This window comes from Otolemur garnettii, unplaced genomic scaffold (assembly GCF_000181295.1).
Source record: "Otolemur garnettii isolate 467f Iridium unplaced genomic scaffold, OtoGar3 scaffold00061, whole genome shotgun sequence".
NCBI classification, from domain to species: domain Eukaryota; kingdom Metazoa; phylum Chordata; class Mammalia; order Primates; family Galagidae; genus Otolemur; species Otolemur garnettii.
In genome coordinates this window covers 8,185,915-8,200,496 of record NW_003852456.1, presented here as the reverse complement: position 1 = coordinate 8,200,496, position 14,582 = coordinate 8,185,915, and the positions used below count along the sequence as shown (strand labels likewise).

The window sequence follows — 14,582 nt, the reverse complement described above, 5'->3', positions numbered from 1 at the left end:
CCTCTCACTCCTATTTTTATAATCACAAAAACCCTTAGCTATGAAAGTAAGAGGTGTAGGCAGACCATATACTCAAAGTCAGGTCTTGGCATGGGCTGAACCTTATAAAGTTTCTGGTAACTGGAAATGTGATCAATTTATTCATTATATATTGATGGCTTGTTAATATTACAGTCTTATAATATTGTGCTGTTATAGCAATTCCACAGCCATTATCTCTGTTCATCCTAAGAGCCTACGGAGGTTATTCTTTGAGTTATCGAAACACAATATTGAAATGCAAATATATATTATTAGTGGCATCAACCAATTGTCTTCTTAAAAAAACAGCTTTAGGTATCCGAAGCAAAGCACTAGTAAGAGGAATGACGTTGGAAATGGAAAGCAAAGGGTGACGTGTCAGTATACTTTACTGCTTCTAGGGCCCTGGGCGGCCTCTATTTCCTTTCTTTCCCCCTAACTTTAACTGGGGTTTGACAAAGAGAATACTAGACGTCTTGTAAAGTGGTGCTTTCAGCACGACGTGTCAGAATAGATTCCAAACCACCCTGCTTTGCCGCTGGTTTCAATTAAAAATGAATCGTATGTATGCAATAAAGGGACCGCAGTCCAGATTTCTTAACCAAAGGACAGAGAAAGGGAAACCGGTAGCCTACGCACAGCTCTCTGAATCAACGCGGCGGAGGGGCGGAAACGAGAAAGAAAAGAGGCGGGCCTTCCGTTGTAAGACTCCGCCCCTTCCGTCGCGCGTCGCTGATTGGCGGAGCCTCCTGGGCGCGACGGAGGGGACGGCCCGCAGCTGGGTCGTTCCCTTCGGCGCGTTCCCGCGCGCCCGGTGGGTGTGCCCTGGGAGGCGGGTGCGCGCGCGCTCTCGCTTCGCAGGACCGGAAGGGGGGCGGGGCGGCGGCAGCGCGCGGATCGCAGGGAGCCGCTCCGCTGAGCGAACTCGAGGCTGGCCTGGCGTGTCGGGGCCGGGTCGCACACGGTCGCGATGAACACGGTGCTGTCGCGGGCGAATTCGCTGTTCGCCTTCTCGCTGAGCGTGATGGCAGCGCTCACCTTCGGCTGCTTCATCACCACAGCCTTCAAAGACAGGAGCGTCCCGGTGCGGCTGCACGTCTCGCGGATCATGCTGTGAGCGCGGCCGAGGCCCGGGCGATGGAGCGGCGGGGCCGCCGGGCCGGGGCGGAGGGCGGAGGGCGGAGGCCGAAGTCCGGGCCGTGCGCGCGGGGGCCGCAAGAATCCCTGGTTCCTGAGAGGCTTTTCGGCCCCCGGCGGCAGCCGTCACGGGGGGAACCTCGCAGGCCTCCCCGGCTGCCCCCGGAGCTCTGGACCCTCCGCGGAAAATTCCCGGGCTTGCTCTCAAATCCTCTCCAGCGTCCCTGGGTCGGCGCGCCGCTTCCTTCCTGCCTTTCACGTTCCTCGGCCCCGGCCAATGAGCGAGCAACACAGCAGCACAGCGGCGCCGCCGCCCGGGCCGGGGTCCCGGGAAGCCGGGGGGTCTAGGGGCCGCTGTCCCCGGCGGTGCTTGGGGCTCAAGGACTGGGTCGCCTTGCTGGCCTTCAGAAGGACCGAAAGCCTCTGTCCTGTGTGACGTCCCCCGTGCAGTTTTTACCTTTGCACCCTCTGACGGGGCGGGACTGGCAGCTGCTTGGAAGTTGGCTAGGGGCGTGAGGATGAGCTGGGGGGACAAGGCGGCGTCGCCGTCCCAGCCAGAAGGGCTTTTTGTATTGCTCTTGTTTAGTTGGGTATTTTAAAAAGAGCCAAGTGCTTGAATAAATTTGCCAAAAGGCCAAAAATGGCATTTCGGAATGACAGTGCCATTTCTCCATCTGCCTATTTTGTCCTTGATTTTATTTTCTAGCACTTTTGTCCTTGATACATCGCCTTTTTTGTTTGGTTTTTTTCTTCTGGTTCTCACAGCATCTTCCAACAAGTTCTTCAACCTTAGTTATATTATTATTATTTTTTTTTTTTAGCAGAATCATCAACAAGCCCAGTCATCAGCCAGCCTCTCTTTTCCTTTTTCTTTTTCTTATATTAATGTTTGTTAAATAATGTCTGGGGTTCAAATACACCTGGGGTGGCAGTCATCGCTGCCACTGTCAGCTCTGTGAGGGTCGCAAGAGCTTGGAGCATGTTAGACACTGACCAGATGTCAGCTTTTGTTCTCTTGGGCAAGTTTGTCACCATTCTGGGTCTTAATTTCCTTCTGTTTAACTGGTAGGCTTGTTGTGAGAATTATTTGAAATCATTGTGAAGAATACATAATGAATTTGACACGTAGTAATAAGCAAAATATCTTGTATTGGGCTCATGTGTTTTTGCCCCAAGTTGACCTGAGATAACTGAACTGGAAAAGGAGTGAAAGCTCAGGTAACGGGACTGACAGTATACTACATCTTAACTATCACATACCACCTTGTAGCATGGGTAACGTTCGTCTACCCATTCTACAAAATTGCTTTACACCAAGTGTTTACAGTCTCTTAGCCCTTCTTACCTCCCCCTAGATTTTGTTAGATTCTCTTATGGTATGTGAAAATAGCTGAATATAATACTTTTATATTGGATTAGAATGTTGTTCCTGTTTTCACACATAACAGGTTTCTTTCACTTGTTTTCTTGTGGGATTGCTGTTTCACCGGTGTACACAAGATTCTGTTTTTCACTTCAAGGAATTATGTATGTTTTGTTTGAAGAATGATAAAACTGGTATTTTTTTTCTCCTAGAAAAAATGTAGAAGACTTCACTGGACCTAGAGAAAGAAGTGATCTGGGATTCATTACATTTGATATAACTGCTGATATCCTTTAAGAAAAGATTTCATTGTTTTTTCTATAGTTTTATGACCATCCCACTGAATCACCCAAACATTGGAAATTCTTATGCCTATCTTTTCATCAATAAAATAAAGACTTTATAGATTTATGAGTAGTTTAAAGAATGTGAACATACTTCAGATTCTTCACCAAAACATTAAATTGATTGAAAGCTGGATGAGAAAGTTTGAATCTGTGTTTTGGAAATTTTTAAAGAAGTAAATCATTTGGAAAAGAGGGGATAATGTTACCAACCAGTACTCAGTCTGCCTTGAAATAGTTCATGTACAGGCCTGAAGAAAATACCCATATTTATTTTATGATAGCAGAGAGAAACATATGTTTAAAAAGTCGATTGCATTTGTTACCGTTAGAAAGGCCATATCAAAGTGATTATTGGTAAACCATATTAGCATTTGCCATTATAGTTCCTTTTATAAGGAATTGTGTAAGAGTCAGGAAATCTTAATTAAGAGTTATTTAAATAGAATATTTTTTATTTCTATTAAGTGGAAATGATTTAAGTATTTTTTCTTTATCTTTTGACAAGTCTTGCTCTTTCTTGCCATTTAATCAGGTCTTAGGTTAATAACTTGGCAATGTATTTCTCACTTGATCTCACCTGCCTTTTTAAGACCCCATGGTTAAAAAATAGTCCAGACTTGTGTAAAGCACCTGCACAGTTGAAGCAGATTGTACACTTGGATAGTTTACTTGATTATGTAATTACTTCTAACTTAATTTTTTAGAAATTAATTATTGCATTTAGAAGTGGATTAAGAATTAGTTTTTTAAGCATGTTTTTAGGAAATAAAGTGTACCATCAAAAGACTTTTATAGTAAACTTTGTATGTGTACTTTTAAGTCTTTATGTCATAAAAAAATATCTACTCAGGAAGTTTAGCTCTAATGTTGAAAGAAGTAACTTTGTGTATCTGGAGAATTCACAGTGAAATTTCCTGATATTTCTACTACTGTATTTCTATATTACCAATCTCATTTTCTAGTTTTTCTGAATTTTCTTAATGCTCCTACTAATATTATTTGTAATTGTACCTGTTCTTATAAAAAGCTTATTGTCTTGGGTGGCATCTATAGCTCAGTGGGTAGGGTGCTGTGTACATACACCCCAGGCTGGCCCTGGCCAGCTGGACAACAATGACAACTGCAAAAAAATAGCTGGGTATTGTGGTGGGCGCCTGTAATCCCAGCTACTTGGGAGGCTGAGGCAAGAGAATTGCTTAAACTCAAGAGTTTGAGATTGCTGTGAGCTATGACACCAAGGCACTCTACTGAGAGCAACAATAGTGAGACTGTCTCAAAAAAACAAAACAAAAACAAAAAAAACTTCTTTTCTTTTCTTTTTTTCTTTTGGATACAGAGTTTCCCAGGCTAGAGTGTAGTGGTATTATCATAGCTCACTGCAGCCTCAAACTTTTGGCTAAAGCTCCTGCCTCAACTTCCCAAATAGCTGGGACGGCAGCTGTGTACCACCTTGCCCAGCTAATTTTCCTATTTTTTATAGAGACAGAATTTCACTCTTGCTCAGGCTGGTTTCAAATTCCTGACCTCAAGCAGTCCTCTAGCTTTGGCCTCCCAGAGTGCTGGGATTATAGGCTTAAGCCACTGTGTCTAGCCTTGAACTAAACCTCTCAGTTCTAAATAAGTGAATCCATGTTTTCAAAAGTAGAGTGTAACAAAGGTATCCCTACCAGCATGTAAACTCATAATAACAGATTACATCTAATACTTAGTTAAATTTAAATATTAGCTCATTCCTCAGTAGTACAACCAGTAGTCTTGCAATTAATTCTGGGGAAGTATCTGCCCTACCTTAGCTTAATGGAGACCAAATTGTTCTCATTTCCTTCTTAACAAAGTACTTCAAGTGTGAGACATCTTGAGCTCTACTTGCATGTGACCAAAAGCCACATGTAGTTTGTTTTACAAATTGTTAAGTTGAAATAGTTGTGATTGGTTTTACTTTGGAGCGCCACCGGAATAGTATGTCCATGAAATATTAAGTCCTTTTTATTTCAGGCTTAGTTGATGTTACAGAAAAACTAAATTTTGGATTGCTTTGTTATTTTTTTAGTAATCAAAGTATCTGAGCTTGTAATACTTGGATGAGCAGAGGGGTATGCTCATAATCTCAAACTGATCTTTTTGGTGTGGGAAAAGATGGATTTTGCCATATATCTTCCATATACAGGGTGGCCATAAAGTTCATGTGCAGTTTAAAATAGCGTGCAATTTAAAACTGCATATGAACTTTATAGCCACTCTGTATTTCATTAAATTAGTTGCTCAGTATGTTTCTGGGTCTTTTTTCTTTTTGAAACTGAGTCTCATTTTGTCACCCTAGGTAGAGTGCTGTGGCGTCACAGCTCACAGTAACCTCCAACTCCTGGGCTTAGCCCATTCTCTTGCCTCAGCCTTCTGAGTAGCTGGGACTATAGGTGCCAGCCACAACGCCCACCTATTTTTTGTTGTTGCAGTTTGGCCAGGCCAAGTTTGAACCTGCCACCCTCGGTGTATGGGGCTGGAGCCCTACTCACTGAGCTGCAGGGTCTGCCCTCTGAGTCTTTTTTTTTTTTCTATTTTAGTATTAGTATTGTTATGGATGATCTAAGAATAAATTAAGCTCTATTTAAAAGTTGTATACTGCTTCAGGATTTATATATTCCTTAATTTATTTACATCTAGAGAACATATTTGATTGGAATGTTAAACAGTTGTTTCTTTATTTATCAGCAGAATATTCAACAAAAAATAATGTAAGTAAATGCTTTTAGAAGTATTTAATAGCTATTTAAAACCATATTCAAAATCCTGACCTGAATTGACTAGTAAAAAGCCACAGATTTTATCTTCTTTGTCCCTCTCTGTCTTTTGTTTTTTTCCTTTCTGCTCTGTAGTTCTGTAGTACTGAGATCTTCAGAAAGGGTGTGTGCAGAGTAATCCAGAGGTATATAAGGAAAATGGTTAAGAGCTTCTATTAATATTATATATGTCTCAATTTAAAATAAAATGAAAAGTCAAGCATTATTAATACTTGCTATATGAACTGATGTTAATACTCATGTTCAGGCTTAAGTCAGTCACATACCTTCTACATACAACATGCAGATATTCTGGAAGAAGAGGGGAAGTCTGTAGGTCAAGAAGTTGATGATGCTGTCTCCAGCATTCATTCACATTTGGCATTTTGCAAAAGCATTATGTAAATGCATTATATTATCTAGTTTTAAATAATCCTCAACAAATGGGAAAATGGCTTAAAAAGATTCCTACAAAAAAATCACAGATTGAAGATAATGCTAATGTTCCAGCCGTATGTAAACAACAGGAAAATAGCAGAGCTGATACTTGTGTTCTTCTCCTGAGCTTATGAGTCATATTAAAGGATTTCAAAGGCAGAAAGACAGCCAGAGCAGAAGTAATAAGAAATTGACTGGAAAAACTGAACGTTGGTCAGAAGTATTTGAAATGGAAATTCACATTCATTAGCAATGATGATATTACCTAATAATGGTACATGTATATTACATACATAATTTATAAAGATGCATATCTCTCTTTGGAGAGATGTGAATCTAAAACCCTATTTTGAGCTATGAGAGCCCTAAAGTAATAATGATTTTAGCAAGTGCCTCTGAGTTGGATTCATTAATGTGTCAGACTGATTACTAATACTTATAATTTGAAGTAATACAATGCTATTTTTGATGCGGTATCTAATTAATTTTCATTTGAATATAGGCTCTGAATCAGGTTGTCTTATGGGACAAGATTGTTCTGAGAGGTGATAATCCGAAACTGCTGCTGAAAGATATGAAGACAAAGTATTTTTTCTTTGATGATGGAAATGGTCTCAAGTAAGCAACTCTTTGTCATTTTTTACATTTAGTAAGATGTGAAAGAGAAAAATGTAATGTATTTTTATTTTAAAGAAAAATATTAGGAGATAAAAAGGAAAATTGGGAGAGACATACTTATGCAGCTCTGAACTGTAAGGTTGAGTAGAAATACAAATTGGGATCTAAGATAAACGAATCAGTTTTCTTGCAGTAGGTGAGATGTTACAGTTAAATTAATAAATGCCTACCAGCTTCTCTGAATGTACAGGGAGCATGGGCTTGCTTATGTGTAGCAGGGCTGTGATTGTCACATTAAAGGACCTCTCTGAACATGAGTCAGGGAAACCTTAATGAGGAAGCAGTACGTGGGGTATGGGAGTCAGTGTTGGTTAAGAGAACTGACACTGGTTTTGGTAACTTAGCTTCTCTCTCAATCTCAGTTTACTTTTATACCAAAGGAAAAAGTCAGAGTGAATGATTTCTTATGTCACTTTTACCTAAGTGTGGGTAAATACTTTATGGTGTGTGGGTAAACATCAATATAAAAGAGGTGTTTTAACCAAACCAAACCTATTTTCAGATGAAAATTTCAGATTGTGAGAAATTTTGGTTCTTGATTTGCTCAGCTACATAATGACAGAATTAGCTTTCAAATCACTGACTTCTGATTCCTGGCTCAAATCTGTTTTCACATTTAACTCATTCAAGCTTTTTGGTTGATAATTCAATTAACCACAGCTGTTAGTGAGTTTAGGTTGGTTGTTATGGGATATCTGTGGATGTAATGATGGATATCTTCCAGCCTTGTCCTTGGATTTCAGGTGACATGAGAAAATAGTTCTTTTTGTAGATTAGGGTCCTATTAGGAGGAATAGCTGGTTATAAGTAAAGTGTTTGATACTCCAGTGCTTAATTCAAAATGTCTTTTTTAACTCTTTCTGCTGACTTCTATTTTATCTTTTTATAGGGGAAACAGGAATGTCACTTTGACCCTATCTTGGAATGTTGTACCAAATGCTGGAATTCTACCTCTTGTGACGGGATCAGGACATGTGTCTGTCCCATTTCCAGATACATATGAAATAACGAAGAGTTATTAAATTATTCTGAATTCGAAACAACATATTTTTATACTTAATGGATTGTATCTCATTATTTCTTCTTTTGCATCTTTGTTTGTTTTTGGTTATTCTTTTTTTATATATATATATATAAGAACTAATATAAAAGGGCATATTCAATTGAAGGGAAAGTTAATAGACTACTTATACTTACTTTTACAAAAAAAAGAAAAAAAACCTGCCAGAATGGAGTATTATGAGAATAGGAACTGCATAAAAAGGATTTGTAAAAAGATATATTTGAAATATTTCCATTATTTTTCATGGAATATAATGTAAGCATGAAGGGTAGTTAAAACTTTCAGGTGCCTGTCGAGTCATAAGAACTCTGTATTTTATGCCTTGCAGTCATGCAAGCTCACAGTGGATGTGATTTAGAAGTAGACATTCTCTTTTAACTCCTGTAAGGTATGTTTGATTATTGGAAAAATTAAGACAGTTGTTAAAAGCTTGGTTTACAAAAAAGCCAAAAGTGATGGAATTTTATTCCATTTATCTTAGGAATGCCCATAATGCTTGTTTTTTCCTTCACTTAAAGACTAAATACCTCTTTATATACATATGTTATAAGTCATTCTAAATGATTTTTAAAGTCTCTTTAAGTCAGCCAAATGTGTGTCTTTCAGTGCTTTCCCTAAAAATGTTCCATTGTATCTTTGTATCATTTTGTAGCATTGCCATTCAAAGTTGAAAATATTTGCATGATTTATCCTCTGAGCTAAGTTTGTTCTAATGAGCATGCCTAGTACCACTAAGTGGTAATTAGTTACAGTTTTTTGTAGTTCTACATTTTAATAGTTATTGAGGAGGTAATATTGTTGTGTGCTTTTCCATTTGCAAAGCACTCTCGTGTATTTTATTGTATGCTATCCTCAATAATCTAATGAGGTAAGTAGAATCAGTGTTAGCTCTTTGTAGATACAGAAACTGAAACCCAGAAGTTTCTTGAATTGCTCCAAGGTTAAATAGCTAATAAGGAGTAGAGTTAAAACTTGAACTCAGATATTCTGATTCTCTATGCTTATCTTTTTTCTTATACCTCAGATTACAAACTTAAAATTTTCATGTTTTTTGTTACCCTGGACTCCTGCAAGAGGCTTCTCATTCTGTATGCAAGTGACTAATTTTCAAGCAGCCAACAACATATAGAGAGGTAATATTTCATTCTCTGCATAAGTTCATTTAACTTATGTTAAAAATATAAGCAAATCTTAATGTGTATGAAATGATTTAAAGATTCAATATACAGTATGCGGTTGACTATATGATCGTATTTAACTTTTTTTCTCCAATGGGTAAATAAACAATCCCCCAAAGTAGCAACTGCAAATCATTTACCCTTAAGATCAAGACCTAACACTGTAGTTATCAACAGTAACCAAAAAGGGCTAATGTTTTCTAAGAATAATTTAAGTTACATTAACTAATGTTAAATGACCAAGTTGGAATGGTTAACTTACATGGTGGTCCTTTGACACCACCCAAATCTATAAAATTTATCTGTTCAGCAAAGAGATTGAATGGAAAAACACCTTTATAATGTGAAGACAAGAACATGATTGAAAGCCTAACACATACTTCATAACTGATCTGACTTTATTTCTGTTAGATTCTACCCCCAGAAAATTAAACTTCATTTACTTTGTACAAATATTAGACTTGGAAATTTAAAATCTGCAAGTGTGCAAACTTAAATATTGGGTATGTTCTTATTATGAAAGGCATGCACAGTAAGCCTACCATCTTGCCCAGCGCTAGTTACCAGCTTAAGTTCACTGTTCCTCTGTGACAAGTGGATCTCTTAGTCTGGTGCAACTTAATGTTGAAATTTACTTGAGTTACAATTGGTTTGAAAAGCCCACTTTTTTGTTTGGTGAGACAAAGAACGAGAAAGGCCTAATTGGCACAATGTAGATGAATTTTTTTTTTTTTTACTTAGAAAAATTGCTCAGGACAAAATTATTCCAAGGTTGGATAAGAACCTCTGTCTTAGGGACTCATTTTTGGGTGTGTACTCTTTCAGTATCTTTCATAATTCTGCATTTTAAAAAATTCATGTTCAATTTGATAACTATATTGTCTACTTTAGTCTCAGTGTTTTCCAAGTATTCAAAAAAGTCTACAAAGAAAAAAGGCTTCAGACATAAAAAACTAAGTATGAGCCCACAAATTATTCTGAGAAAAGAGAATAATTGCAAGACACTTAATTATCACTAGAAATAAATTGATTTTAAAATGTAGTGCTCACATGCCCTTTGCTCTGATAGTTTAATCTGGACAAGCATGCCTATCAGTCTTTTTTATTCCCTAATTGATTACATTTGATTTCTTTTTGTTGAAAGGAAAATAACAAACTTTAGAAATTCCTAAGACTGTAATAGGAAAGTGGATATTTTGAAGTTTCTTTCCTGGAATTATTCTATATTTCTTTAGTGGGTCTGGTCAGCCAATTAATATTTGGGTTTTAAGGTGATAATGAACATTTTTCATTACTGTTTTCTATCTAAAGCTTGGGATGTAAATGTTTAGGTCTTTGAGGTCAGTGGAGGTGTTATTTTATAATACTTTTTATTGACATGAAAGGGGTTTATGGGGGGAAAGATCCATAAGCTGTGAACTTTGGTAGTAAACACATCCATTTCAAAAGTCTTTCCTTGTTTTAGTGTACCACCAGTGGTTGAGAGAGATCTGTTTCAAAAAGTTGTTGCATGTTTCTGATGCAACTTGGGAAATTGTTTACTTCACAGATACACATTTATAAGAAAAAAATTGTTGAAAATACTGAATATACATTAGAGAATTTTCTTAACTGCAATAAATATTCAGCATTTTTCTAATTAAATTGAATTTTGTTTACAAGTGAAAGTATACATTTTAAAAGACTTTCAGGCTTAAGTTTTTTATGTGAAGCTGCTGAACTAAAAGTAAATGGAAGAAACTAGTCTAGTAAATTTGAGAAGGTCTTTGGGTTTTGCTTTTTAGTTTTTGTGGGTTTTTTGGTAAGGGGAAGGTTAATTACACCTAAAATTCCATCTTCTCCAGAAACTGTATGCTCCTGCGCTAGACTGTACGCTCTCTGAGGGCAGTGTGTCAGATTATCTTTGTATACCCCAGCGCCTAGTATAGTGTCTTGCATATAATAGGCGCCCAATAAATACTGGTGAATGGAGTCATTGTGTTTCTAGTGTAACCAACCCTCAGGGACTGTAAGTAACATTCTCTTTTTTGGTAAGTGTTGCTTTTTTGTTGCTTTTTTCATTCTTGAGCTCCTGATGACATTCATTAGATCTGATTGTTCTCACCTTGTCCTTCTGAGCTGCACTGGATAGTCCAGTCAAGGTAGATGCCATACTTGCTGCAGTTGCTGTGGCCTGTGTTGTTCCAGGCTTTTGACAGGAGAGTAAATGGCAGTGGCTACCGATAAGATGGATGTGGAAATTGCTTTACTTTAAAACAACACCAGAAAACTCACAGACCTGACTTTAAGAAAAAAAAAAAAATCTCAGGACTCATGGTTTAAGAAATGGATGAAAAGGCTCGGCACCTGTGGCTCAAGCAGCTAAGGCGCCAGCCGCATACACCTAAGGTGGCGGGTTTGAATCCAGCCCAGACCTGCCAAACAACAATAATGGCTGCAACCAAAAAATAGCCAGGCGTTGTGGTGGTCGCCTGCGGTCCCAGCTACTTGGGAGGCTGAGGCAGGAGACTCGCTTGAGCCCAGGAGTTGGAGGTTGCTGTGAGCAGTGAAGCCATGGCACTCTATCCAAGGGCTCAGCTTGAGGCTTTGTCTCAAAAAAAAAAAAAAAAAAAGAAAAGAAATGGATGAAATACATGGCTGACTCCATCAGAAAGCCCTGTGTGTGGATTGAGGCTCCACCATCTCCCTGGGCACACGCTGGTGGGGCTGGCTGCTCCACACACCAGGCTCACAGCACTGCCCGGACTTACTGAGTTGTGGCAGCACTACTCTTACTCTATTCCAGAGGAGATCAGAGTTTCCCTGTGGAAACATACTTACCAGTGAACTTAGCCAAAACAACAGAAATGCTCCCTCAAAATAATGGAAAATCAGTGATTTCAGGGTAAGTTTTTTTCACCCAGGTTTATTCTGCAAGGGATGGTCTAAGAAGTAAGCTAGAGTTTAAGTCTTTGTTTTCTTCCAACCTGAGAAAGTCTATTCCAGAACTTTCTTTAAACTTAACCAGTTTTCCCTCACCCTCCCTTGTCCTCTCTCAAGGTGAAGTGTTAATGGGAGAATTTGGGGTCAGCAGACTTGCCTGATAGCAGAAGGAGAACTTAACACTTAAATATATGTACCTTAGTATAGCCAAGTAAACCTCAAGCTTGAGAGAGCTTGGACGCTTAAGTGCGTAACGTACGTACATTGTCCTTGTGGATATGTTGAGCGTAGTCGGAAATAGGCTCCTGAGAGGTGAGAAGTAAAGGGGCTGGTAGCACAGTGTGCCTGGTATAGAAGAGCCTCTGTTCTGCCCTTCTAAAGGCTGCTGCTTCTGTTTGCTAGAGGGGCTGGGGGTGGCTGCCTCTTCTCTGGTAAGTGAGCAAGTAGGAGGGATGGTAGGAGGGGGTGTTCCGGGATGCCCTGAGGCTTTCTTTTAGGTAGGTGTCTCCCCAAAGCTGTGTGGATATATCTCAGATTTATTTGGGAAGTTTGGGCTTGTCCCCTGCTGTAGCCTCTGCTTCCACTTTAAGAATCTCTAAGTGCTGTTAATATGCTGTATACACAGAACCACTAGGCTAATTTGGAATTATACTTTCAATAAGAAGTTTGCAAATGCCATTTTATGAGAGACTGATCTGACTTGCTTTCAGCTTAACATAGGAGAGCCCAGTTAAGTATTCTGTATTAGTTAAAGTAACACTAATGGTATAATAAGGAACTTTAACTTTCAGTAGGTTAGGAAAACAAAAGGGGGCCAGGTGCGGTGATTGATGCTGTAGTTCCAACACTCTGAGGTGCCGAGGCAAGTGGATGGCCTGAGCTCAAGAGTTGAAAGCCAGCCTGAGATCCTGTCTCTACTAAAAATGGAAAAACTAGCTAGGCATTGTGGCAGGCACCTGTAGTCCCAGTTACTCCGGAGGGTGAGGCAGGAGGATCACTTGGGCCCCAAAGTTTGAGGTTACTGTGAGCTATGATGACACCACAGCACTCTATCCAGGGTGACAGTGAGACTATCTCAAAAAAATAAAATTATTACAGGTTCACTGGAAATTGCAAAAACAGTAACTAGGTCAATACCCTTTCTTTTCCCTCATGCTTACCTCTGACATACATTGGGGTTCAGTACAAAACCTGGAAATTTACGGTGGTACAATCCATAGATTTTATTCTGGTGTCATCAGCTTCCTATTACTGGTTTCTGTGTGCTATTCAGCATCTCTAATACTTACTCTGGGGTGGGGTATGGTGCTCTTTGAAACACTTCACACTTTCTTGGGAACTTTCATATTTTTCTGTTTTTTACTGAAGTGGGGAGTTCTCAGCCCTGCCTTTAAGATTTTTCAGTTGTCTTGGAGAGCCCAAAATTAAAGGATTGCAATTACATTGCTTATCAATTAAAAAATAAACCTATCAAGGCAGGGATCCTCAAACTTTTTAAACAGGGGCCAGTTCACTGTCCCTCAGACCATTGGAGGGCTGGACTGCGGGCCCCAGGATGAGTCGACTGCTAAGCAGGACAGGCAGCGAAGGCAAAAACACCCGGTGGGCAGGATAAATGTCCTAGGTGGGCTGCATGTGGCCCGAGGGCTGTAGTTTGAGGATGCCTGTATTAAGGCATTGGCAGGGGTGTGTCACTTGTCTCATTAAATCACATAGCCAAAATTCTCCTGAAGGTGCAATGAATAAGAAAGTTTAAGTTCCCAGACAGCTGCCGACCCTTGCTCTGAGTGAAAACACTCAGGCATGTGGTTTGCCTGGATAATCTGTCTCCTGTGTTTGGGCTCAGGGCAGCTGGTTGGTGCAGAATGTTGTTGACCATTGAGTGACAAGTGAACTTGGAGTTGCTCAAACCTGAAAAGAAAACTTAAAAGCTGTTTATAGTGCAGTTGCTTTAACAGATGATCTTATTCAACAGATGGTTTTACCGTGTCTTTCTGTAAACTATGTTTTAGGCTACATTAAGTGCTAAGTCTTGGAGGGTGTCAGCAGATGAACTGAATTACCTGGTCTGGTTCGCTAAATGAGGCCAGAGGGACTGATAACTTCCAAATCCAAGTCTTTCTGTGTTGGTCAGTTCCCCTCATGCAAAGAAAAGCCCATTCTGTAAGAGGTTGGAGGTCTTCAGGAGAACCTATGACAGATACTGGATTTATATCAATATCTTCTGTGCTTTTAAGGATGTATTTGTACCACACACAAAGCTTCAATTAAAGTTTTACTAAATGCTTACACTATGGGGATATACTCATTTATTCCATGTTTTAAAAATTGGTGGTCTTTACATGGTAAATAGTCAATTCCAAGACCCCTTGTTTAAAAAAGAAATGTCATTTTAGGCAGTAACAGCTATCAAGCAAACCAGAGCCTAACAAGAATTTCTAACAGCTAGAACTTACTGGCACCCTATTAGTTGGTGGATCATTTGCAAACAACATGGTCAGCCATGACATCCTTGGGATCCACTCTTGATTCAACACGCATTCACTGGTCTCCCATTGGCTAGGCACTGTCCTGGTTGCTAGAGACAGAGCAGGGACGAAAGAAGGAAAATAAAAAGTTCTGTTCTGGAACTTACACTATCTATTGGGGAGAATCTCT

General features: G+C 39.3%; 2 protein-coding genes across 2 annotated transcripts in view; one reads left to right on the top strand and one right to left on the bottom strand.

Annotated features, from left to right (window-relative positions):
* ASB5 (ankyrin repeat and SOCS box containing 5) overlaps positions 1–852 on the bottom strand; it is a 47,293-nt gene extending 46,441 nt beyond the window's left edge. Inside the window, exon 1 of the mRNA XM_003792801.2 lies at positions 661–852. The gene's annotated coding sequence lies outside the window, so the exon portion shown is untranslated. The remainder of the gene's footprint in view (positions 1–660) is intronic.
* A 2-nt stretch (positions 853–854) lies between these two features.
* Positions 855–7,821, top strand: SPCS3 (signal peptidase complex subunit 3). The gene is made up of 5 exons (XM_003792800.3): positions 855–1,134; positions 2,734–2,807; positions 5,524–5,600; positions 6,586–6,701; positions 7,651–7,821. Exons 1-5 carry the CDS (start codon positions 992–994, stop codon positions 7,781–7,783), a joined length of 543 nt encoding a protein of 180 aa, XP_003792848.1. The 5' UTR covers positions 855–991; the 3' UTR covers positions 7,784–7,821.
* The last annotated feature ends 6,761 nt before the right edge of the window (positions 7,822–14,582 follow it).